This window comes from Epinephelus fuscoguttatus, linkage group LG8 (genome assembly GCF_011397635.1).
Source record: "Epinephelus fuscoguttatus linkage group LG8, E.fuscoguttatus.final_Chr_v1".
Taxonomy (NCBI): Eukaryota; Metazoa; Chordata; class Actinopteri; order Perciformes; family Serranidae; genus Epinephelus; species Epinephelus fuscoguttatus.
In genome coordinates, this window is record NC_064759.1 from 37,707,250 (window position 1) to 37,731,551 (window position 24,302).

A 24,302-nucleotide genomic window follows, 5' to 3' on the forward strand; every position below is an offset into this window, starting at 1 on the left:
TGTGTTTTATTTTATTCTGGTTAATTTACTGCAGTGTTGTTAAGGGACTGTAGCCCCTCTTCGGGTTTATTAATAATTCCTCCATCTTAAAGATAGTTTAAATTCTGTTTTAATTATTTATGGTCACTTTTTGTTCTTGCTAAAGATATTTTAAATGTTTTATTTGATCTTAGTTAAAGGTTTGTGTTTTCTATTTTTTTTTTATTTTTACTGATTTAAAATAAAATATATTTTAACCTTGAAGGAATCCAAGTCCACACTGTGGTCTGTTTGAGTTGGTACTAGGGACCCCCTGGTTTTGTAAACGTTCTCAATTTGTGAAACGGTTGCTCTCTTGCTGTTCCAGTGTCTGCTATACTGTGTATTAGAATAGTATCAGTAGCCACAGGTCTCTCCTGTTGCAGTCATGTAGTCTTGCACTGCTCTACCAACAGCACTTCAGTCAGGACCACTTTTGTCAAAGAAAACTTTATTTCCATTTGCAGTATTATATTTGGCAGTATGGCTCTGGTCTTAGGCCTCTCTGCCTTTCCTAGGCGTATGCAGAAAGCCTGAGGCAGAGAACAAACCTCTCTGCCCCTCCATGTGTCTACATGGAAAGCCTAAGGCAGGGAGAGCAGCAGCAAAGATCCCCTGGGAACAGAACAGAGCAGCATCAATAACAAACAGAAATGACATTGATAGGTCAGACACAGCATTAAAAAGAGGGGCTGGGGTGGAGGCGGGGTACAAAGTGGCTTGCAGAGGAAGCAGCAACAGCAGACAGGCCAGAGCAGTTTAAATAGGGTGCCCTGAATGAGATTTGCCAACTGGTTGCATAGAAAGAAATCATGTCCAGATGTTCCATATAATCAGTTTCTTCCTCAGTACGTGACACAGCTGAGTTATTCAGTTTGTTTGTAGCTGTTCCTTTACACACATTGGAGATGATGTAATAACCTATAACATTTCCTCCTCATACTGTAATGCTAGACTGATCATGATATCCAAGACAGGTAACCCCCTCGACTGTGACAAGTACTCCAAGGATAAATGTGATCAACACTGCAGCAAAGCTGTATGACTCTGTACTGAATGGAAACCAGGAGCCCAACCCAAACAAGGCTGCACTGAACATATTATGGCACTAAAGCTTATAGTGGAATATGTTGTCAAAAAGAAGGTTCAACTTTACATTGTTTTCATAGACTTATCTAAAGTCTACGAAATGTAGCAAAATCTTACCAAATTCAGGGTGTGGAATTAGCAAGATTTTGACACTATCAGTATACTGAGTGACAACAAGTACCCTGTGCTCCACCGCAATAACATCCTCCATCAGGGTGAGGCAAAGATCTCCCACATCCTGCTTCCTGTTTGTGATGTTTACTGCTTATTAGAAAAGATTAAATTACAATGTGGAAATGAAAGATTTCTGAAATTGCTCCATGTTTTAATGCTAATGAATGACGTGATTATCCAGGCAGCACTGAGAGAAAGGCTGACTGAGGAACTGACGTTTTTGGAGGAATACTGTGATGAATATGGTGTGCTTGTTTATGAAGATAAATAAAAAAAAAAGTTTATGGCTATTTTGGGATTTGAAGAAAACAGGCAGCCTATGCAGCTTGATTTGTTTACAGTGAGTCATTGTGACAGTTGTACATATCTTGGAGCCAGTGCTGATGGAAATGACTGTACTTCACTTACCCCACATGTAAAAGAAGATAAAACACTTAAATTAATTTTCTTCTCATCCACCAGCTACGATGCCATATTCGGTGTATCTTAAAAGTTTTTGAGGCTGTTTCCATCAGCTATTTTGTATGGGTTGTGAGGTTTGGTTAAAAGTGTCATCACAGTCTGCTGAATCTCTGAAAGAGGATGAAATCCTCACTTTAGGTCTACTACACCTAATCTGACCTGCCTGTTGGAGGCAGGACTCCCCTCATTGCAAGATTTAGTGAGAGAAAAGCAAAGCAACTTTCTGACCAAGATACAGCAGCATCAGGGCATGATGACCCCTTGTGGTATGTTCTTGAAACGACAAGAAAAATTATTTGTTTTTGGTAATACATTGTTTTTGTGTTTTATTTGTTTGTTTGAATAAAATAACTAACTAACTAATCACCTTGGTATTGGTACTGTCATTAATTCATACTTCACTAAATATATGCTTCATCATCCAAGACCAAATGTATCTGCAGTTGTACATGGTTGTTCCTGACAAAACATGACCATATAATGGAACACTGAATCTGCCATGTTTTACAGGTCATCTCAATCACCTGATGTTCTGTCCTGATCCTGTTTGATGAGGTGTTCCTGGACCCATCGGACTCCTCACAGTGTGAGAAATAATCAGAGGAAGAAGTTACTGTTAAGGGACTGTTCGTTTCTTATGACGGAGATGGGGTAGTGCAAAATGGAGGAGGCATGTCAGATAATTATTCAAGCACTGGGGAGGGACTTATGTCTTTTATTTTGGCTTAAGGAGGGGCATACAAATCTAAATGGTTGTATTTTTACCTCTGCCAAGGAGTTTATGTTTTTGCCGGTGTTTGTCTGTTTGTTTGTCTGCAAAATAACTCAAAAAGTTCTCAAACAAAAGGTTGATAATGGCACAAGGAACAGATGATAAAATTTTGGTGGTGATTGGTTGAAGCGGAGTGGATAAAATAATAGAATGGTGGGAAATCCGAGCTGCTTGGTGGAGGTCTGCGCTCTCCGAGTGCTCTTGTGTATTTATTTTATCGTAGATTTTTAACAATTTTTCTTTAAAAATTGCCAAAATCACACCATTTATCAGAGCCTGAAATTATTGTTGGACTGTCAAATTTCTGACAGTCCTTGGACACATCATGTGCCACAAACCTGCCCCTCAGAAAAAAACATAACCAGATCTGAGCTTAAATTAGTGATATTCATTATAGTGATAAAATCACTTACTTCTACATCCCATTTAAAATTTGACCAAAAATAAGTTGTTACACACCAACCAGCATGCATGACAAGAGTGAATAAACACAGATAAATAATTTTTAACTTTAACTTGTAAACATCAAGGGGTACGTTTTAAAAATCTAAAAACTAATTTATGGTGGAGGGAGGGTTATGCATTTTCTAGCAGTCATTCAGGGAGGCTCAAAGAAAAATACTTGTAGCTTCAGAGAGGGTCAAAATATAGGACGAAAAAGAAAAAGAGGTCATATCCCAGCCAGTAAAATACAGTAAAATACAGTCCCACTTACTTATTCATAAGTTATATGTCTTTATCTTTACAGTAAATATACCACACACCATATGTGTATTGTGATCTTGTACAGCTATCAATCATGGACGTACAGTAGGCTATCTGTAAAAGTGAAGGGTATGTGTAGTGTATATAGATTTTATATTATTCTATCTTTATTTTATCTAATTTTGTATTCTTATCCTTTTTTAGCACTTTAATAACTTCTTTGCTTTTGCTTCTGACCCTTGAGCTGCTGTAACGTGAATTTCCCTGGTGTGGGATTAATAAAGTGTTATCTTATCTTATCTTATCTTATCTTATCTTATCTTAAGTAAAACCCTTTCAAGTGAAAAAGTCTATATATAACTCTGAAACACCGACACAGTACAGTCCTCACATTGGCTGTTGATGCTTTAATTACTGAGCAGTTTTTGAGATGAGATCAGTAATTCCACCTTCAGACCTGTTGACATGTTACTGGATAAAGTCAGGTGAAATGGGACAGTCGTGTTTGTTTTTTAAATGGTTAAATCCATTTATCATTTTAGTCATAAATTCTTTAAATCATTAAGATAAGCAAACTATTAATTTGAAAAGACTGCCAGGTGTTTGTGCCATACTTTCACTGTTCTTTTGCTGCCTGTTTCCTTGGTACCATTTAGTCTATGATGAACATGTGTGCATGCATGTAACAATGATGGATAACTCTGGACTACTGTGGCTGACATAGACTCACTGCATCATCTTTAATAGCTATATTTTAAGTGACAAAAATATTAAAAAGGTCTACTATTACAGGGTGGCAAACATTAGCTTGAGTCATGATTTTATGGCATCTGGTAGCCTAAAAACATGCTGGTATCACTCCAGAAAAATGTGCCATGCTAACTTGATTTTTCTTTCTTTGTACCATTTTACTTGAGTGCATTATGTACTCATGTTTTTTGTGTTAACTGCACTCTTATTACTATAAAGAGATACTCAACATGCCACATAGCTTATATTGAACGTTCTGGGACCAGTCATTTTTTAATCCTTGCTTTGCCCATTCAAGTCATCTCAGACCAATCTAAATGCTTGTTTCATGTCAAGCACGTTTGTAATGACATATATTCTTTATAGAAATATAGCAGATCCATAACAAGTTCTAAAGGTAACATTTAACTTAGTACCCTACAGAATATACTGTTATCATACTACTAAAATATATTCTTAATTTTATATATTCTATATGATATGCATCAAATAAACTGAGCTCATTCGTGCATGTGTATCATTCAGTCTAGTTTGCCTAATTTTCCAAGCTTTAGAAATAAAACTAGCCCATACTCAGACCAACTTCTCATTTTCATCGAACCAAAATAATTCAGAATTTTTGTTCAGCCTTCTTATAACGGTACACGCAGGTTATAATGTCACGGGTTACCAAAGTGGAGAACTCATGAACGTGCACTCGAGCACGAGCTTGCCGGAGCGTGCACTGCTACGTGCTGCAAAACCACGCCCATCCGAGTGAAATAGAAGTTTTTATGAAATTCACTCTGTCAAGCCGAAAGGCCGAAGATAAGTGCAGGCAAAACCATTTAATTCCCAGTATCCACATATCTGGAAGGTGCATTATTCTGCAGAGCTGCATTTCATCATTAAGGAATATATCATGGTTATCACCGCCCACATTGCGCGCTCTCGCGAGGCTTGTGCACTTCTCGGAAGTTCTCCTAAGGCACGCCCCACTCTGACGTAGCAAACCACTTTATTTAAGATATATAAATTAAAGTACCTCTTATTTGTTTTAGAAACAGTTACATATTGACTGTAATGTGTGTGGTGCGCATTTTGGTAATTGCGTCTTTACATATAAAATAATATTTGTTGTCATTTTACGCGGGAGGTCAAAGGTTACAAACAAAATGGCTGAACACACTGGAGCCGCCAACACAATGCTATCAGCAGCCGGATAGTGAGGATATATGTGGATGTTTTGATGCACGGCGACCGCAGCAACAATTATATGGACATATTTTACTCTATAACATCACGATACGGACTGCAAGTCACGGCCGACTTATATTTATGGATACGTCCGCAATAAAACCACAAGAGCAATCTCCGGTGGATCCAAACCGAACATAAAGCAGTCATCACAGAGTGTCTAACGTTAGTAACGTACAGGGCTAGCTGTTGCATTTCACTCCGACCAGCATTATTCCGTTACATAAAGCTAATGTGTCTGTTAGTGTCGCTGTTACATTAGAGGGCACCTTTATGTTTTTTTTCTGTTTTTTTTTTTAGTTTTGAGCTTACAAAGTAACGTTAGTCCGGAGCGTTATCACGGAGCGGTGTAATGGCATGTTGAAACTGCAGTCAAGACACAACAGCAAGAAAAAAGGATGAACAGGAAGAAGGATAAAGGGTTTGAGAGCCCACGACCTTTTAAATTATAAGTATCTTTTGTGTCATTTTCTGTTGTTGGCGTGAAATGAATGAAATGGTTTGCAGTCATGTTTGATAGTAGTAGTACAGTATTATTGTTTGCTCCACTGAGTACAGGCAGTAACGTTACTTCAAGTACAAGAACAATTTTCCTCTTATTGAATGAGACGGGCTATCTAGTTAAGTTCATATCACATATTGATATTATTGTTCTGTCATTGCTTTACGACCCACCAGGTGGTGTGCATCAACAATATCAACTTCCAGAGGAAATCTGTCATTGTGAGTACAGAAGTTACATTTCACCAACAGCAATGTAAAGCAGCTCTGCAGTTTAATCTGCCTTGTCACTGTGCTGTAGACAGACAGACAGACAGACAGACAGACAGCCAGCAGTGACTTAGATTGAACCAAGCTGCATCCTATCCAGTCACTGCAGCCCCTGAAATGAAATGGTTTCCCACCCACACCTATTTACACAGTGCACTCATTTAACCAGGGATATTAATAATGAAAATAAAGATGAATACTAAAATAATTATAATAACACATTTTATTTACAGAATGCTTTTAGAGTACTGAAAGACAGTTCATAAAAGTTAAAACTGGTATAGAAAACACTAAAAATATATATAATAAATACACAACATAAATCACACATATAAAGCAGTTCTGAAAAGGTGAGTTTTGAGTAGTGATTTGAACAGAGAACGGTTGGTGCAGTCTCAAATGTGTGGATTATGAATTGCAACGATTACTCTATTACTGTATACTGAGAACGATACATAATTTGCAGTTATTAGATACTGTGTAAGCTAAAGTGTCAGACTTGTTGTGTGTTACAGCTCCATAGAATTACATCAAAAATAAGTCACAAGGACATGGAGAGACTTTGCTGCTGTGACAGAGCCAGCACAGATACTTGTGTTTGGAACATTTTCAGTGAACAAATCGCTAAATGCAATTTATTTAATCCAGACAATGAAAATAGCTTTAGCTACTGATAACAGTTGCAGTCAGTTATCACTAACTTCTTCCTTTCTTTTGCATCCCTTAGGGCTATGTTGAGCTGACCATTTTCCCCACAGTGGTCAACCTCAACAGGATCAAGCTTAACAGTAAACAGTGCCGCATCTACAGGGTCCGAGTCAATGAACTCGAAGCTCCATTCATTTACAATGACCCTACACTGGAAGTGTGCCACCATGAGTCCAAGCAGTGAGTATGTCAGTGCAGTGTGCACTGTCTTCGCTGAACATTTCACTGTAGTGTTAGTCTACAAATTAAATGTTACTGTGTCGCAGTAGAACAGTCAAATTAGCATTGTCTACTGACTGCAAGTAAATAGACAATGTTAACAACATTAGTTTGTTGTATGGTTGTGTGATGCTGAAAATATCAGCTTAAAGTGAGTGACTAAGACAATGATGACCAGTAATTTTTTTTTTTCAGATTTAAAGTACGACAGTAACTTTCTTTATATTTCTGCCTCATCAGCTTTAGCATCAAACCTTAATTGAGCCATCAAGACAAATTTATTTCAAACATTTATTCTTGGATAAGTAGTAATATTGAATGCATTTACTAGTCTTTTTGCCCCTCAGGTCTTTTATCATTTAAATCTCCTGACAGGTTTGGAAATACATGTGACACAGTAGGTTTTTGTGTTATGATGATATATTCTGTGAAACACCATACATTTGTTAACTTTTACTGTAAGGAATTATCTTGATTTGTAGAGTAAGGACCCCTTCCCTACTTCCCAGTCCCCTACTTCTGACCCCCTTGTTCTGACTACACCTATCTTCAAAGTCAGCCTTCATGTTGATCTCAACTACACACCTATAAAGTTTTGTGATTGCATCTTGTATGACTGCGAAGCTATCGCTATCATATTGTCAAAAATCTGGCCACAGACAGACAGACAAGACAGGTGTATAAACATCTGCCAAAGTACTCAAAACAGCTTTTGTGGTAGTTCCTGCTACAAAAGGTGTCACCAAGACCACATTTTGCCACGATGACACAGACATAAACTCACAAGGTGAAAACTGTACTTGCTGTTGCAACATTGTCTTTGCTGGTAAATATCACTGTGTGGCTACTGTAAGAGATGCTGTATGGTGACAACATAATCATGTTGTGTGAATGTTTTGTGTGTCTGTGTAGGAGGAACCTCAACTACTTCTCCAGTGCCTACACGGCAGCAGTGAGTGCTGTGGACCCTGATGCAGGACATGGGGAGCTGGTCATCAAAGTTCCCTCTGAACTCTGGAAACAAGGAGATGGTAAGATGGCAGCATAAAGGCCACTGACGATTAGAAAAGGCATGCAGAGGAGTTGTTGATCATTTACTGTGTGAAATGCAGAGGATTCAGAAGTGTGTTTTTGCTGATCCAAGACTAAAAATCTACTGTCCTTTTAAAATTCCACCATCTTCACCAGATAGTTATAAAAAGATCACATTTTAAGATCAAAACTTCTTGCCTGATATCTTGAGGAAACATGGTCACATGATTTGGATTATCAAATAATAAGTGAAATGTTTTCCACTCTCGGATTTTCATTAGATATTGAACTGTGAGATCATGACCAATACACCAATGTTTCTCTGTTTTGTGTCTCCAGATTTAAAAGTTTTAAAGGTGTACATAGAGTTCTCCCTGGACCAACCTAAAGGAGGTCTCCACTTTGTTGTTCCTGATGTGGAAGGCAGCATGGCGGAGAGAGGAGCTCACGTGTTCTCCTTCGGATACCAGAACTCCACCAGGTATAGAAACAGTGACTTACCTTGATTTATAGTAGCTGAGTCAAATAAAAGCACATTCTTCAATTCAACAATGACAGTTAGAATACTAACTAAACCAGACATTAAGGCCATATTCACCCTAATATGTTTTCATTTTAAAACATAAACAATCTCTGTATACACAAGCACTGGACTGTAAACGTAATGTCCAACTTCACAGCAAGGCTCTAACAATAAAATATTTACTTTAATTTTGGTACATTACTGCCAAAAGGGGGTGGGTGTTGAAGTGTAAATACATCATGGAAATGTACAAAATTCTTTGAAGTGACAGATTCCTTAAACTGTCAAAAATGTGTCTGTCTTACGTACATTGTAGTAAGGCCTCCTACGTGTAGTCTGTCATATAACAACTCAGACTTTATTACTCGTTTTCTCCCTCTAAGCTCTTCACTCTTCAACTCTCTTGGACGTTTCCTATGCTCTTGTGCAGACTAACACTTACAGCTGACATTCACATTCCACCATAAGAGTCAGTGACAGTGGTGGTCAGGGCTCAAAGCTCATCATATGGTCTGCTCCCCCAGATTCTGGTTCCCCTGTGTTGACTCCTACTCAGAACTGTGCACATGGAAGCTGGAGTTCACCGTGGATGCTTCCATGGTGGCTGTGTCCTGTGGCGATCTGGTGGAGACCATCTACACCCACGACATGAGGAAGAAGACTTTCCACTATGTCCTCCCGATCCCGACTGCAGCCCCCAACATCTCCCTGGCTGTGGGGCCCTTTGAAATCCTTGTAGATCCCTACATGCATGAGGTGGGTTTGTAGTGACCAGTGGTTGCAGTTTTAAATGATAATAGTTCTGCATGTAGTCTGGCATGTTGGAAATGTAAGCCTATATCACTCTTTTGACATCTACATTGACTAATTTTCAGCTAGCAAAAGGAATATGGGTGTGATTTCTTTACCAAAACAACTGCTTTTGATTAAACAGTAAACACAGTGTTAATTAAACATTCTGGTTAATGTGTTTAAAGTCACAGTGAAACAGATGGCAGAGCAGTTGGCTTTATTTTCTCTAATCTGACACATTAAAAATGTGTGGATGACGTGTCGTCATGCGAGGGATTTAAATCACATAGAGTGAAATGAAGAGCTGTAGGACTGGTGACCTCCCTCATGTTCTCAGGCCAGAAAGAGCACGAGAGAGGGAGACACGAACAAATTAGTTCTCAACCACATTCTCTGGAAATGTTTTTGCTGACTAATGTCCACCCGCTCCCCTTTTACTTTGAAAGTGCTCTGCTCTGCTATACCTATGAACTACAAGTCAAATGTGGATTTTAAACAATAAACGAGGTTAGCTGGTCACCCCAAATCACATCTGACTGGATACATTTATGTCACCACCCCTGAGTTCAAGATGAGTCATTGAGCATTTCTTAACATTCTACAGAAAGAGGAAAGAGAGGGATTTTGATATAGAATTACTGAAACATTTTTTTGTCACATTTAGCATGTAACAGGAGACGACTAAACAACCAACACAGGACTTGAACTTGAAAAATATTTATCCCATTTCACTTAGTCTTTTATAAAAGAAGTTTTGGGAATTTTCGGCAAGCAGTTAGGGTTTTTGACATTGTGTAGGACATCGATAATGAATATAATCGTTAGTTGCATCCCTGAAGTAAGTGCCCTCCTACACTTAGGTGGGTTTTTTTGACCTTTCAAATGAGCATAGTACTGACGAAATGCAGACATTGTTTTAAATATCTTTATTTATTATTGGGCTTAATACACAGCATGGACAAAGGAAGTGGGGTGCTGAGTTGTTTGCAGCACCTTCTAAAACCTGCTGGAATTATAAAAAACAATGTATAAAAGTTTAAAATTAGTATTTAAACTATAGTGTTTCCTTTTTCTTACTGGGATACAGGCAACATATATAGTACACAAGTATTTGTAGAGAGGGAGAGGGACTTTGTGTGATCATGAAGCCCAGTATAACTGAACAATTCTCTGGTTTATTAGTGAAGTGAAAGTGCTTTTTTTAAATGCGTTTGTGTCCCTTTGTATCAGTCTGAGTCACCTCTCTAAATTCAAAGGTTTATACAGGTCTGTAAATGCAGTGCAGGCGCAACTCGTCATGAGTGTTTTTTTCCCTAGCAGCAGTTTATGCCTGGCAGGATGGGTAATTGATCTGTCAAGCCGGTCAGAGCTGATCAGACCATAGAGGAGCAGCTGCTACAAGTGAATGCAAACACTTAGACCCACTTTCAATGCACCTGATGTTCTGCTGCCCCGAGTGTGATCAGTACACACATTGTGCACAGTTTGGTGCTATAAATGACTGAATGTATACATATTCAAACAGCACTCCTAATGAACGGTCCAGCTCCAAAAATAGAAAAATCTATTTGCCGCAGCAGACGTTTTAAACATGTCGCCTGCGTCTCTGCGCTGTCTCACCATCGCATGATAGACTACAGATACCAAGTGGAATTGCAATGCGGTATTATTTCACCTCACACGCAGACAAGTCCACAAATCCTCACCTAAACAAGCGGCTGTCTGACACACACGAATCACATGGTTGTAAAACCCCTATAGTACATGGGTACTACAGGGGTAGTTTATTCATCGCACAGAATGATTCTTGTGCTGCACGTGCGACACATATGTCACACTGTACAGCCCTGAGTTTCATAAGTGATGACCAGTGTGTCATAGCTTTGACCTCTCTGTTGAGCATGAATTTTATGTGTCACTCTTAAAGGCAACATGTAGTACCTTTCACAAGTACAGAGAGACTAGATAGTTGTGTCCAACTTGCTGGTCTATCATCCACAAATGGAAAAGGGAGAAAGTCTCAACAACTACAATTTTTTTTTTTTACCAGGATATTTGCTTAACAGCTCTACAGACTACAGCCATCTGTAAACCATTATCACAGCATTGTTTTATCTCGTCAAAAAACTTCATGAGATTGACTAAACTGTTAAGTGCTGCAGGTCTGATGTAATGTAGTAGTAGTATTTTACCCAGTGTTGTAGCTTCTATTAATGACCACTAGATGTCCCTAAATTGCTTGTGTAGCAGTATTGAAAATGAATTGAAGAATTCAGCGATGCAGTGTATGGACCCCTGTTTATATAATGTGTAGTGGTAGAAGTACAAAGGGGACACCCTTGATATTCTGCTGTGGGTGGTCAGCTGTCATTAATTTGGACAGAGTACAACAGACAGAGAGCTAACTTTAACAGTTTTATTAAGGGATACCCTTTGGTTGGATCTCGTAGTCTTTTTCTCTGGACATTTTTCACATTTTACTTTATTTTTCTGACATTTTAAAATGCGCTGAATATATAACTATGACATTGTAATTTGTCCTCCTATCCCATCTTAGGTGACCCATTTCTGCCTGCCACAGCTGCTGCCGCTGCTCAAACACACCATGTCTTACCTACATGAGATTTTTGAGTTCTATGAGGAGATTCTGACATGCCGCTACCCTTACGCCTGCTTCAAGACTGTGTTTGTGGATGAGGCCTATGTACAAGTGTCCTCCTATGCTTCCATGAGTATCTTCAGGTAAGCACGAGATAGAGTGTGTGTCTGACTCTTTGTCTGTTAAGGTAAGGTCAGGTTGTGTCCCCACATAATTGTTTGTGCAAATGTTTTTTGTTTGTCCAAGACATCCCCAGTTCTAGAGAGCCAGCAGTATTTTCTTTGAGGTTAATTTACACTAACCTGTCATTGTTGCAGATTGTACTCATACTTTATTTATTCACTGTATTTATCTAATTCGATCTCAACTTGAGTTGTTGGCTGTGTTTTTCAGCACCAACCTGCTCCACAGTGCTTTGATTATAGACCAGACCCCGGTGACACGCCGCTGTCTGGCCCAGGCCTTGGCTCAGCAGTTCTTCGGCTGTTTCATCTCCAGGATGTCATGGTGAGAATCAACACAGTGAGGCTTTCAAGTCTGAGGCAGGAAGTCTGAGCCAATCCGGCAGATGTGCCTTTCGGAGTCTACAGATATTGAAGGCTCATTTCTCATTGGCTAATCATAGTGTCAATCAAGAGAGTTCTGTGGACTATGTGGGTGCATTTTTCTGCATCTAGCAGGAAACAGACTTAAAGATAATTATAATTAAATAAAAACAAAGCAAACAAACATAGTATCTGTTACAGCAGTTAAAACATTGTAGTGGCAGGGCTCAACACTTAACTTTTTCCCCACGAGTGCTCTTAAGGCCAAGACACACCAAACCGACTTCGGAGAACTAGTGGCAATGAAATCTCCATGCAGTGCTCAAACAAAAAGTTGCACACAAAATACCCCTCCATCCCAGCAAACTGATGTAGTCCGTTTTCGTCATTGAAAAAGGGAAACTGAAAGACCGCCTTGACACTAGTTAGCCAGTTAGCGCATTAAAAACACAATCCAATGTTGACAGAACAGAGCATATTTACTGTGTGCCAGTCAACAATAACACAAACCATCGCAAACCTTTCTGCTAAGGAGCTCAATGACTAAAGGAAAAATAATCTTAGTGTATGTCACCAGGTTGTTTTGGTCTCACTCCATCTTGACTGCTTGTGTGCAGTTATGATGTAAAAACAAGTAGAGGACTGTAGAAGTGGAAGACACAAGCCTTGGGGACATTTTGAACCGATTTAAATTAAATCCAGTACCTTGTGTTCTGTCTGTGTGACTCCATTGGATGATGAAGTGACAGCGGAGGTCACTGTAGATTCATTTGCTTATTTCACAGTCGCCCTGTGTTACCAGCTGGCATGCTAATGTTAACTTTAGTTGCCTCTGTTAATACAAAGTGTGAAGCCTCCTTCAAAATAATTATTAATGGACTTTTTTTAGTGATGTCTGCACGTATAACATGAACTCATGGCCTCTCATAAGAATATATTTCTTCCGTGCTCATCTCTCTCTCTCGTCTGTCACCAGCTGCATCATCACAGAAAACTGCACTCTAATTAGCGCATTGCAGCTTGTGGAATTGTGGGATTTGTAGTTTTGAACAATTTGTAACTTACAGTAGGTTGTAATCTTTACTTGCACACTGTGCTTGTTTATGATTTTTCCACTTCTCACATATCTATTTTTAGGGGCAATTGCGAGTGTAATACTGGCACTGTCGACCCCAAAGTGGTGGCCAACGGTTGATTGCTGGGTTTGAGATGGTGTTCTGGAAAGATGCTTTTTTTCTGGATGTGACTGGCATTTATTTAAGAATCAGTGTCCTTTTAAATAAGTGCTTGTTTTTTCCTGGATGGATTTAAAGCACTACAAATTGCATTGACATTTTCAAAGTTTTTTTTTTTTTTTTGGATCAGGCATGCATAAATTTCTATGAGACTAGCTCTTGACTATAGGTGCTCAGTACGCATTGAACAAAGTGTTTGTTGTCCAACAGAGTTGAAAGCCTGCTTAACTTTCTGAAACAGACAATCAGATAATCATTCCTCCATTACACAGTGACTGGCCAGGTGTGCAGAGCTATAATAGTATGCCGGGTCTGAACCTCTCAGTCAGACTCTCTATATTCTTCACAGAATTACTAACTTAACTTTTTACATTTACAACCAAGCGCAGTGCTTTCAATGAGAGACTGTCCAAATGTGCGTGCTGTTACCCCCATTTGTACAGTTCATTGTGTCTCACTCCTCCCTGACAGCATGCCTTCTTTGAGTGTGGCCATTTGAATCAGGTAGAAATACTTAAGCCTTTAAATGAGATCAAAGGCTGCATTGTACCAACTAAGCCTCCTGAGACTCTGAGTAACTTAAATTAACCTAAAGGGCCAGATTTGTATGTAATGGAAAAGTACTGTCATCATTGTTTGGAGGCATACACACATAATGTACAAACCACTTTCAACAGAGCCCAGCAATTCTCCCAACTGCATTCTGGTCTTTTTTAGAAGTGTGGTAACATTTAGCCTTCAGACGTTTTCATATAAGGCTGGTGATGAGAGATTTACAACAGAACTAAGCTGTTTTGTCAGTACTAGGAGTCAGAAGTCGGGCCAGCGCTGGCCTGAATGACTGTATACGTCGACATGATGGATCGCTGTGTTACTGCTTGGCAACTTGGCCAGTGTGGTCGCCGTGTGTGAGAGACTGAGGGAATAATATAGGGAGGCTTGCTTGTGTTAAGAGGCCCATCAGTAGGACTTTAACACTGTCTAGTGCTGCTAATACTGTGGAGAGAAATGCTTGGGTGTCCTACCTTTACCTCCTCGCATCCTTGATTCTCCCCCTCCCCTTTCCTCCTCTCTCCTCGCTGACCTCTAAACACACATCAGATGTGGAGCCTTGGTTTGCTTATGTTGTTGAGCCGGCTGGTGTCGTGTAAGAAACGACCTCAGGAAAGTCAGATCTCTTTGATTTTAGCAAAGCATGGAGCTGCCTGCTAGCAATTAATCAGAGTGGGGGTTAACTTGGGCCTGTAATTGAAAACAGGCCATGCTCAGTAGCCTGTCAGACATAAAAGAGAAAGCACAAGAAAAAGAGAAACTGCTCTTTTTTCAAATCTTTGAAACCATGTTGACAAATAGTGAAGTTGTTCATGAGCTTTAGAAAACAAGAGCTTGGATTACTATTAGCTCTGCCTTGCGTGTCTAATAGAAGATGAACTATGTTTGTTAATGAATGTCTGCTGTGCTGGTGTGAAGATGGACCAATATTAAAAGGTTTCGTTGTCTAAAAAGCTGTGTTGTTGGACATTTTGCAGTTTTCCAGTGCTTTGGGGCTGCTTTTCAAAAAAGGTTTTTTCCACCTGGGAGGTTGAGATCATGAAAAAAAGGAAATTTGCAGCTTCTGTGTTCAACAGTTATTAATTATCAATCATAATATGATCTTGTAATGGGGCAAAGAGTGGATCGAAAACACTTCCATACCCTCCATTATGTTGATAGCAGATACACAGATGAAATCATCTGCACTAAGCCAGACTGGATTCAGTTCAGCATCAAGCGGGGAAACCACCAAGGTTGAATCAACGTATTGTGTCTCTTGTTTTTACAAGCTAATAAATCTGGGCTGATAAATTTATGAGAGTTGTGTTTGCCATGCCAGGTTTCCTCCTAGAAATGCCACATGGGTAAAATTTACAATTACATAGTGATGAAGCAACGCAAGTGTGGCCTTAAATACTGTTCACTTTTAAAGAGCTCAAAACAGTGTGGCAACAGGGTTCGCTCAGTTTCAAGGTGTCACTCTCATATGTTCATATTCCTGTTTATTCTGGCCCGATTGTTCAGTAGCTTCACACTTCTTGGTTGCCATGAATCACAAGCTAAAAAGAGGCCCTTCAAAGTGACGCTGAAATTGTAGTTAATGTACTTAAGTCATGGAGTTAAAGTGCACTTCATTTGCTATTATTCATTCTGAGTAATTCCTGAAAGGTTGGACATGCACCATAAACCATAAAGAGAACTATGAATTCACTGATATTTTGCAAGGATTTGTATTTGTATGTTTAGACTACAGTGACATTGTATGTTACCTCTGTAGGGGTGATGAGTGGGTGCTGAAGGGAATCTCAGGCTACATCTACGGCCTTTACCTAAAGAAGACCTTTGGAGTCAACGAGTACCGCCACTGGATCAAAGAGGTGACTTTTTGTTTCAACTATTTTTCCTATCATAACTCTTAGAAGGTTTCCTCAGGAAATTGGTAAAAACTCCTAAAATGTTGACGTGCCATGTAATCTATCTGTCAACTATCTAGTGATGCATGTCGTCTTGTTATTGTAGTTTAAACAGTGGCCTCACTCATTAGAAATGTAAACTAATAATTCCTAAAAATTTAAAATGTAAAGAAAAAATGTCATGAAGTTGGAGGAGGCAACTTAAGTTTATGCGCTTCATATAATGCCAGGCTAATCTCCCTTTAATGAGGGAAAACTCTCAGAATTGGTGGCACTAAGGCTACATCGACAATATGTTTGTGTTTTACAACGCAACTACAGCAACTACTGCTGTATTTACAACCAGTGTCTATGCTACTCCAGCATTTTGGAACCCCTAAATCAGAGACCTTTGAAAATGTTGCTGAGTCTGACCCCATTTTTGTTCTAATACTACAGTGTTGCGTTTTAGTCTGGACGGGAAAAAACGGAGACTTTTGAAAACAATGATGTCCGCATTCACTTCCCAGTTGTGTTAATCATAGCTTGTCAAACCATATTACCAAAGTCAAGTCAAGCCAGCTATGACATTATAGCTAGGTCTACATACCTTCCTTGTGTGGGTGCTCCATGGGGGAAAAAAATCCTAAAATCTGGTCTGCGTCATGTTATATTCAACTTGTCTTGGCAACATATCTTACAGGTCACACAATATTAGGCAATTTAATATTCTATTAATACATTTCTTTTTTTTTTTTTTTTTGACATTTTCATCTGCTGGACAGCTACACGTGATACTGGCAAAAACCCGGCACATGCCAGCTAACACCCTTAAAACAGTCCCCATACTATCACAGGGCTGACACCTAGAGAAAGACAGCCATTCACATTCACATACACACCTACAGGCAATTTAAACTCCTCACTATAATCAAAATCTATTCACTTTTTCATGTCTTGTTGTGGGTTATTTTTTCATTGACATTTGGCATTTCATTAGAGCTGCAATCATGAGTCAATTCCAAGCAGTTACTGGTTAAAGCTACTGAGAATTTGCAGTTTTTCTTTGTCATATCTGAGTGTAAACTGATTATTTTTGTATTTCGGACTGTTCATAAAAAAACAACAACAATTTGTATAGACCATATTGTGCTTTAGGAAATTGTAGCAGGCACCTTTAAATATTTTTGAGAAAATTAATTAATGTTATTTGTTTGTTTTCCAGGAGTTGGACAAGATTGTGGAATATGAGCTAAAGATGGGAGGGGTTCTGTTACACCCAACCTTCAGTGGAGGCAAAGAGAAGGACAAGTAACACATTCAGTTTCAATCTGAATCCCTGTTTTAACATTTGAAATATAAGTTACAAGTCATTTTCTGGACTATATATATACTGTATGCATGACACAACGGCCAAACTGTTTTCTTTTCAGTCCGACTCCCCACCTCCACTTCTCCATCAAGCACCCCCACACTCTGTCCTGGGAGTACTTCAAGATGTTCCAGTGTAAGGCCCACCTGGTGATGCGGCTGATAGAAAACAGGATCAGTATGGAGTTCATGCTGCAGGTTAGACACAGCCAGCATTTTCTTGTCTAACTCAGGCTTTGATAACTTGATAACAGAAGCTGGTTTAGACTTAATTTGAATTCTCTGTTGCCTGCTGTCCTCTGTGCGGCCTTCTTGCAGGTTTTCAACAAGCTTCTGAGCCTGGCCAGCACAGCCTCATCCCAGAAGTACCAGAGTCACATGTGGAGCCAGATGCTTCTGTCTACTCACGCCTTCCTCAAATCCATCTCCAACGTCTCAGGCAAAGACATAGGCCCCCTCATCAAACAATGGGTGTATCCTTGTGTCTGTAATGAATCTTGGTGACTATTAGTGAACCGGTTGCACTGTAGGAGCAATATAAGTTAAATGCTTAAAAAAACTTACATCCTCTTTCAATAAAAGCACGTGGCAGTTTCCCTGCAGGACCATGTCACTGAAATAGAACCACAAGTATCACTGCAATGTTATTAGTGAATGTAGCTTGGTGTAGCTGTCTCTCTCAGCTGGTTGCTTTTTCAGACTTTTCTTGTTTATCTTGGTTAACTTTTCGTACCCAGAGACCAAAGTGCTGTGGTGAAATTCTTTGGCAGTTTTGCCTTCAACAGGAAGAGAAATGTGCTCGAGCTGGAGATCCGTCAGGACTACACATCATCTGGAACTCAGAAATATGTGGTGAGCGTTGGACACAGTATCTGGAGTCCATTTGTGTTGTGTTTTTTTACTACAGTGTCAGATGAGAATTTCTGATTAAAACCAAGGTATACTGCGGCCACAAATCTAGTCTGCATGCCCAAGATTACTGACACTATTAGTCAATGAATGGATAAATGTCTTTTTTACAGTGAAGAGTAACAGGAAGAAAAAAACAATTTCTCTCTATAATCATCCATGGTGTGTACCAAAGGTGGTACAAAAACCATTGCTGTTCTTCCTTAAACAGTGCTCTCATGTTTGGATAGTGGATTTTTCCCCACACAAGGATCCATCACTTAAACCGATAAATTAATGTAGTAATCTTACAGATTCCAGGTCTGTAAGGGGCTGGAAGTACCATCACATTCATCATTACTTTTGCTGTCAATAATCAGATGTATATTTCCCTGCAGGGTCCCATCAAAGTAACAGTGCAGGAGCTGGATGGATCCTTCAACCACACGCTGCAGATAGAGGAGAACAGCCTCAAACATGACATCCCCTGTCACTCCAAGAGCAGAAGGTACACACTGCTACACAGCACATTACCATATGAATACAGAGCTATTTTATTACTTATTGTATTTAATTTTCCAGTGTATGCTGTTAGTGGTGGTGGGCATTATGGACCTTAAATAATATCATGATATTTCAGGGTAGAATTTGTAAAAATCTGTAAAAAAAAAAAAAAAAAATCTTCCGGGGCTGTTCATAAAACATTCAGAACGCCATAGTTTATTCCACACTGCTGAAGCTGCTCCTCTTTTTGGAACCCATTTCACTTTGCTTAGACAGTGCTGCACTATTAATGCAAGGTGCAACACTTTTTGTGGGTGATGTATGTATATTGCTTCCTTTGTAATTTCGACTGGAATTGCTCTCGTATAGTTTTTGTATTAGGTTTTTACCAGCTGCCTCCACATTGTGACAGCTGGTGTTGTTTTCAACTAATGAGGCTGTGTGTGTGTGTGTGTGTGTGTGTGTGTGTGTGTGTATGTGTGTGTGTGTGTGTCAGCATGGCAAAATGTCTTCCTGCTGACACCTAGTGTAGCAGGATCTACCTCAAACATGGTCCTGAGTACTCTGGCAGGTGTTTGTCTGCATGCCTGTCTGTCTGGGAATAGACTTGGTTAATAAGTTCACAACCATACTTGCTGCAGTCCTGAAACTGTACTGGTGTGTAGTAGAGATCAAAATGAAGGCCAAGTTCCAAGATGGGTGTAATCCGAGCATTGGCTCCCCATTTTACGTTCCTGGCCAGCATTAGCTTTAAATCATGGATCCCTGTATCATGGCTTGAGTGATCCCACCACAAGATGGGCTCTAGAATTTATTTATTTATGACTTTTTTAAAAAATGTATCTCTACTTAATTCTGTCTTTGCTGCAACATCCAGTTTCTTGGTGGCCCTGTGGTGCCTCCTGATATATTTGTTAACCTAGGCACTTGATCCCATCTTTGCTATTTTTCTCCTCAGTCGTCCTGTGTCTTTTTCATGAAACAGAAACATCAGAAAGTTAAAAAAATAAATAAATAAAAGAATCTTCCTCGAGTTAGTCCTTAGTTTGTGGTTGACTAATGACTGATTGTTTTGTTGGCTTCTTTTCCCAGAAACAAGAAAAAGAAGATCCCTCTGATGAATGGAGAGGAAGTTGACATGGATTTATCAGCCATGGAGTAAGACATCATTGCTGTCACTATTTGAATATATTAAGTGAATGTTGTGTTTTCCTGGTGCTGAAGCTGCATTACAATTATGTAATACTGGATTCAAAACTGAATTTACTCTTCCAGCTGTCTCTACCTGCTGAGCCGTCACATCAACATGACTCATATCAGCCACACTGTGTTAAGATTAAATGTTGTGTGAAAGTACTAACAGGCCTCAGAAGCAGCTTCCACATCTACCTTGAGGTGCCCACATGAGTTGAAGTACTTTTTTTTTTTTTTTTCCCACTCATGTGTTTTTCTCCTGTTACGTCTGCAGTGCTGACTCTCCTCTCCTCTGGATCCGGATCGACCCAGACATGTCCATTCTGAGGAAGGTGGAGTTTGAGCAGGCCGACTTCATGTGGCAGTATCAGTTGCGCTATGAGAGGGATGTAGTTGCACAGGTGGGCTAATGGCAAGAGCGCACTTCTTCACACTTGCTTTTTTCCCCAGCATTTGCAAATCATTAAAGTAACATCCACGTGGACCATGCCACCCTGCAGTTTGTTCAGTTTGTTACCTACTGCTGAGGCAAATCACTCCACTCTTAATGTGTGCTTACCCGGATTCTTTAAGTCTCAGCTCTGACCAATCCCTTTATCTCTCCTTACTCTCTTTTATTAGACAAGAGCAAATGAAAAATGTTAATAGCAGCTCCTCATTTTTAGCTGAATGTAGTTGTCATGGGTTAAAGTCAGAAACATTTAATTAACATTTCAAGCTGTATTTTCAGGTTGTGGCTGCAGGCTGTGATCATTAATTAGGCTGCTGACATAAACTGGAGTGTTTCAGTGTTTCTTTTGTAGCTAACAAAAGCTGATTAGACATCTCTGAGTTTAGCCTTCAGTTACTTTCAAATGTTTAAAGGTAAATGTAATTAGATTTGACAAGGGATCTGAAAGGATTTTGATTTGATAAGTAGATTTTGTAGTGGATTTGAACAGGATGAAATGCTCATAAAGCACATTCCCAGCTTGCGGTTTGATGTTCAGCAGATGAGCATGTACTTTATCTCTCTGTTAGGAGGAGGCCATCTCAGCATTGGAGAAGTTCCCGACTCCTGCCTCCAGACTGGCTCTGACAGACATCCTAGAGCAAGAACAGTGTTTCTACAAAGTCCGTATGCAAGCCTGCTTCTGTTTGGCCAAGGTATGTGTCTGAGAGTGTGTGTGTGTGTTTTTGTGTGTGTTTTGTATTTCAGCAACACCGGAGCATAATAATTTTGAACAGAAACATTGACAGTATCTGAGGGATCTGAGGATGCAGGGTGCACCTCAGGGTGTACTCCTCCACAGCTTAATTCACAATACATTTGAGATGACCTCTGGACTCTGTATCATGCATACAAACTTAATATGAGTAACAGTCACTTCAGGTATCACCAAGTCCAATTTACACATCAGCAAAAAAGTAACTTCCATATGATGCAAAGATGACAGTTTTGGCATCAGTACATAGTAGAAAGCAGTCAATGAAAAAATGTTACTGTGGTTATTTCTGTTTTATATCTGTTACTCATTCAGTCTCTCTCTCTCAGAGTCATTTGTATAGGAATAAATGGTAATTGTAAACTTTCCCACTAAAGACCAAAGGCAGGTGTAAATGGGTGTTGCTGGGGTTTTTGTGCAAGGGGAAGGGGGCTGTCGATACATTTATAGTGTCAGGAATGTGTGTTACATTGTTGCTTTGTCCATTTTATATATATAGCATAACTGATTATTATGGTTTAAGGTTCCTTACCGATTTGCTATAGAGGGCTGTGTTGAGTTTGTGAGCTTTCTATGTGTCATGAGACCAACTCAACCAAAGAGCAGTTATTGACTTGCCTGTACTCGTACACTCACACAAAACTTCATATTGAAACCGTGTTCTTTTCTTTGATAAGACAGGTCAAAAGACATAATTCAGGAAAGGTATATCATACCAGAGGTGTTGGTAAGACTATTGGGACTGAATATGCAGGGATGGTGGTTGGACAGTTGTCACTCAGAGGAAGTTGCTTGTCAAGCCAGTTGGGCCAGCCACTGTAGTTTCTGCCTAAGTAGATACAATGCAGTTTTTAAAAACAACTTTTTGTCATATTTGCTGAAACTGTCACGATATCCACACAGTAGGACATGAGACAGATAATCTGTGGAAAGAAATCATGTTCTCCTGACTCCTTGTAGTGCTAAAATTCTGGTATTCCAATGCCTGTATCTTGCCTCAGATGTTTTCAGAAACCTATTTTATTACACTGTCTAGCTATAAAATGAGAGGGTTTGCGCCAGCAGGTGGGCTGTGCTTCGTTTTGGCCTGACTGTTTTCAACAAATGTTCCTATTTCACAGCTAAACAGCACACTAAAATCATATTTCAGAAAATAATCGAGGCGAGAAACAGGCAATGCAGTAACAGAATCTTGTTTCATATTTGATCAGCGCTGCCTAGTTTCACAATTTAACTGCAGTTCACGAGCAGTGATTGACATCATTGACAGCTGCGTTAGACTCTCCTTGGCTCTTCAGAAATGCAAAGAGGGAATGGAGGAAAAAGATTTTTTTACATAGTACCTGTCTTATATACTTCTGTGTGAATATAGTGTCAGTTTGAGCAAATACGGCAAAAGTTATTTTGTAAAAGTCATGAACTGTTGCTTTAAAAGTAAGTTAGGTCAGGGCTGAAGTATGTTGTCGCCTGTCAGAGGGCCCAGGAGATTTATGACGGCACACATTGATTAAAACATCATTTAACATGAATAGGAATGCTCTGCACATTTTGCTGCAGTTTGCAAAACAGAGTGTAGCTTGACAAAGATGGAGTGAGAGAGGAAAAGGAGATATAGGGAGTAATGTGGATGGATTAGTAGATGAAAGGAAATAGGGTAAGAGGAGAGAAAGGGTCAGTACATGGATAAAGGTTCTGAAGGTCTAGATAAGTGATGTGTGGAGGGAGAGGAGAAAAACAAAGTTGAGTTTATAGCTTCACAGAGAGACACTAGCAGTCCTCATAGTTTAAGACTATTTTTTTAGAAACTTGTCATATCTAATCAAGGATAACAGTATCTTACTGTATTTCCTGCCCTTTTCTCTCAGTTATTATTATGGTGATAAATATCAAAGATCTTTTGCAAACTCTTTAGTTCAAACAATATCGTGAAGAGAGCTACAGTATGAGAACAACAACTTCCTAGCCAGCAAGGCCACCCAGCCGTTTAACTCTCGCTGCTCAGTTGACTGAATAATCCTATTCTGTGGCTACAGGAAATTCTCTATTCTCTGGATTTGGTTTATTCCAACTTTAACCCCACTGGATTTTCTGCCGTTCAGGTTCCACCTGAACCAATATTTTCACAACATGATAAACTGAGTGGAGGCTGAAATGGCAGCACTTCACTTCTTTCATTAAGTTGCTGTGTTTGGCTACAGAACCCCCAACAGACCCCATCATAATGGCCTTTGGTACTACACACACACACACACACACACACACACACACACACACACAGATTGACATACAACTCATATACACACTCTGGCTCCCACTCACAGACTTACATACCCACACCAACCACAAAGTGAAATATGACTGACCTCAGATGGACTTGGCTGCATTGTGATTGGTTGGGATGGCATTTACTTGCTTGTTATTGGTAGAAAATGTTGGAACGAAGAAGGAACAGCCCGGGGCTGAAAATTGTGGAGGTGGGGAGGGGGGCATAAAAACTGTCAAACGCATGCACACGTTAAAAACTCTGGCACACAAAAAACACAGATGTGTTCGTGAATGTGTGCACACACACATTGAAAAACATTCCGGTGTGCATGCCCCCCTTTATTTATCTTACCAAACGACAACATCCTGTGTCAGTGACCCTTAGCCCTATATTACCACATTAACATAAATTCCCCAATATCCTGTTGGAACCCAAAGACCGCTGGAGCCACTGGTCTTCATACCTGTGGAAACCTCATGAGCTACTCATGTGTATATTTGCCTTTTACTTTGTAGTTCACTTCTCACCACAGACATTATAACGGACAGAAAGGACATTGTTATAAAAGTTACAACATTCTTGACCTGTCAGTTGTGTGCCATGCAGTATTTCTCCAGTAACTACCACAGCTCTTGAGACTTCAGCTTATACGTCTGTGTACATTTCACATTCCACATGCTTTGCAGAAATCTTTATAATATTTAGTTTTAATCTACTGTGACGACAGCAAATGGAGGACACTAGAGCTGGGTCAGTTTCAAGTTTGCTGGACTAGCTGAACCGACATTTACAGTTATGACATGTTCTGGCAAATGAAA

At 39.6% G+C, this 24,302-nt stretch overlaps 1 protein-coding gene across 1 annotated transcript in view; it reads left to right on the forward strand.

Moving 5' to 3' along the window:
* The first annotated feature begins 5,127 nt into the window (after positions 1-5,127).
* The window catches only part of taf2 (TAF2 RNA polymerase II, TATA box binding protein (TBP)-associated factor), a 34,225-nt gene continuing 15,050 nt past the window's right edge, over positions 5,128-24,302 (forward strand). The window contains exons 1-17 of the mRNA XM_049584172.1: positions 5,128-5,654; positions 5,875-5,929; positions 6,705-6,865; positions 7,817-7,935; positions 8,276-8,417; positions 8,984-9,215; positions 11,809-11,993; positions 12,244-12,357; positions 15,942-16,041; positions 17,282-17,367; positions 17,490-17,625; positions 17,746-17,900; positions 18,165-18,279; positions 18,714-18,823; positions 19,912-19,977; positions 20,288-20,414; positions 21,034-21,159. Coding sequence (XP_049440129.1) covers positions 5,605-5,654; positions 5,875-5,929; positions 6,705-6,865; positions 7,817-7,935; positions 8,276-8,417; positions 8,984-9,215; positions 11,809-11,993; positions 12,244-12,357; positions 15,942-16,041; positions 17,282-17,367; positions 17,490-17,625; positions 17,746-17,900; positions 18,165-18,279; positions 18,714-18,823; positions 19,912-19,977; positions 20,288-20,414; positions 21,034-21,159 — 2,079 coding nt within the window. The 5' untranslated portion in view covers positions 5,128-5,604. The remainder of the gene's footprint in view (positions 5,655-5,874; positions 5,930-6,704; positions 6,866-7,816; positions 7,936-8,275; positions 8,418-8,983; positions 9,216-11,808; positions 11,994-12,243; positions 12,358-15,941; positions 16,042-17,281; positions 17,368-17,489; positions 17,626-17,745; positions 17,901-18,164; positions 18,280-18,713; positions 18,824-19,911; positions 19,978-20,287; positions 20,415-21,033; positions 21,160-24,302) is intronic.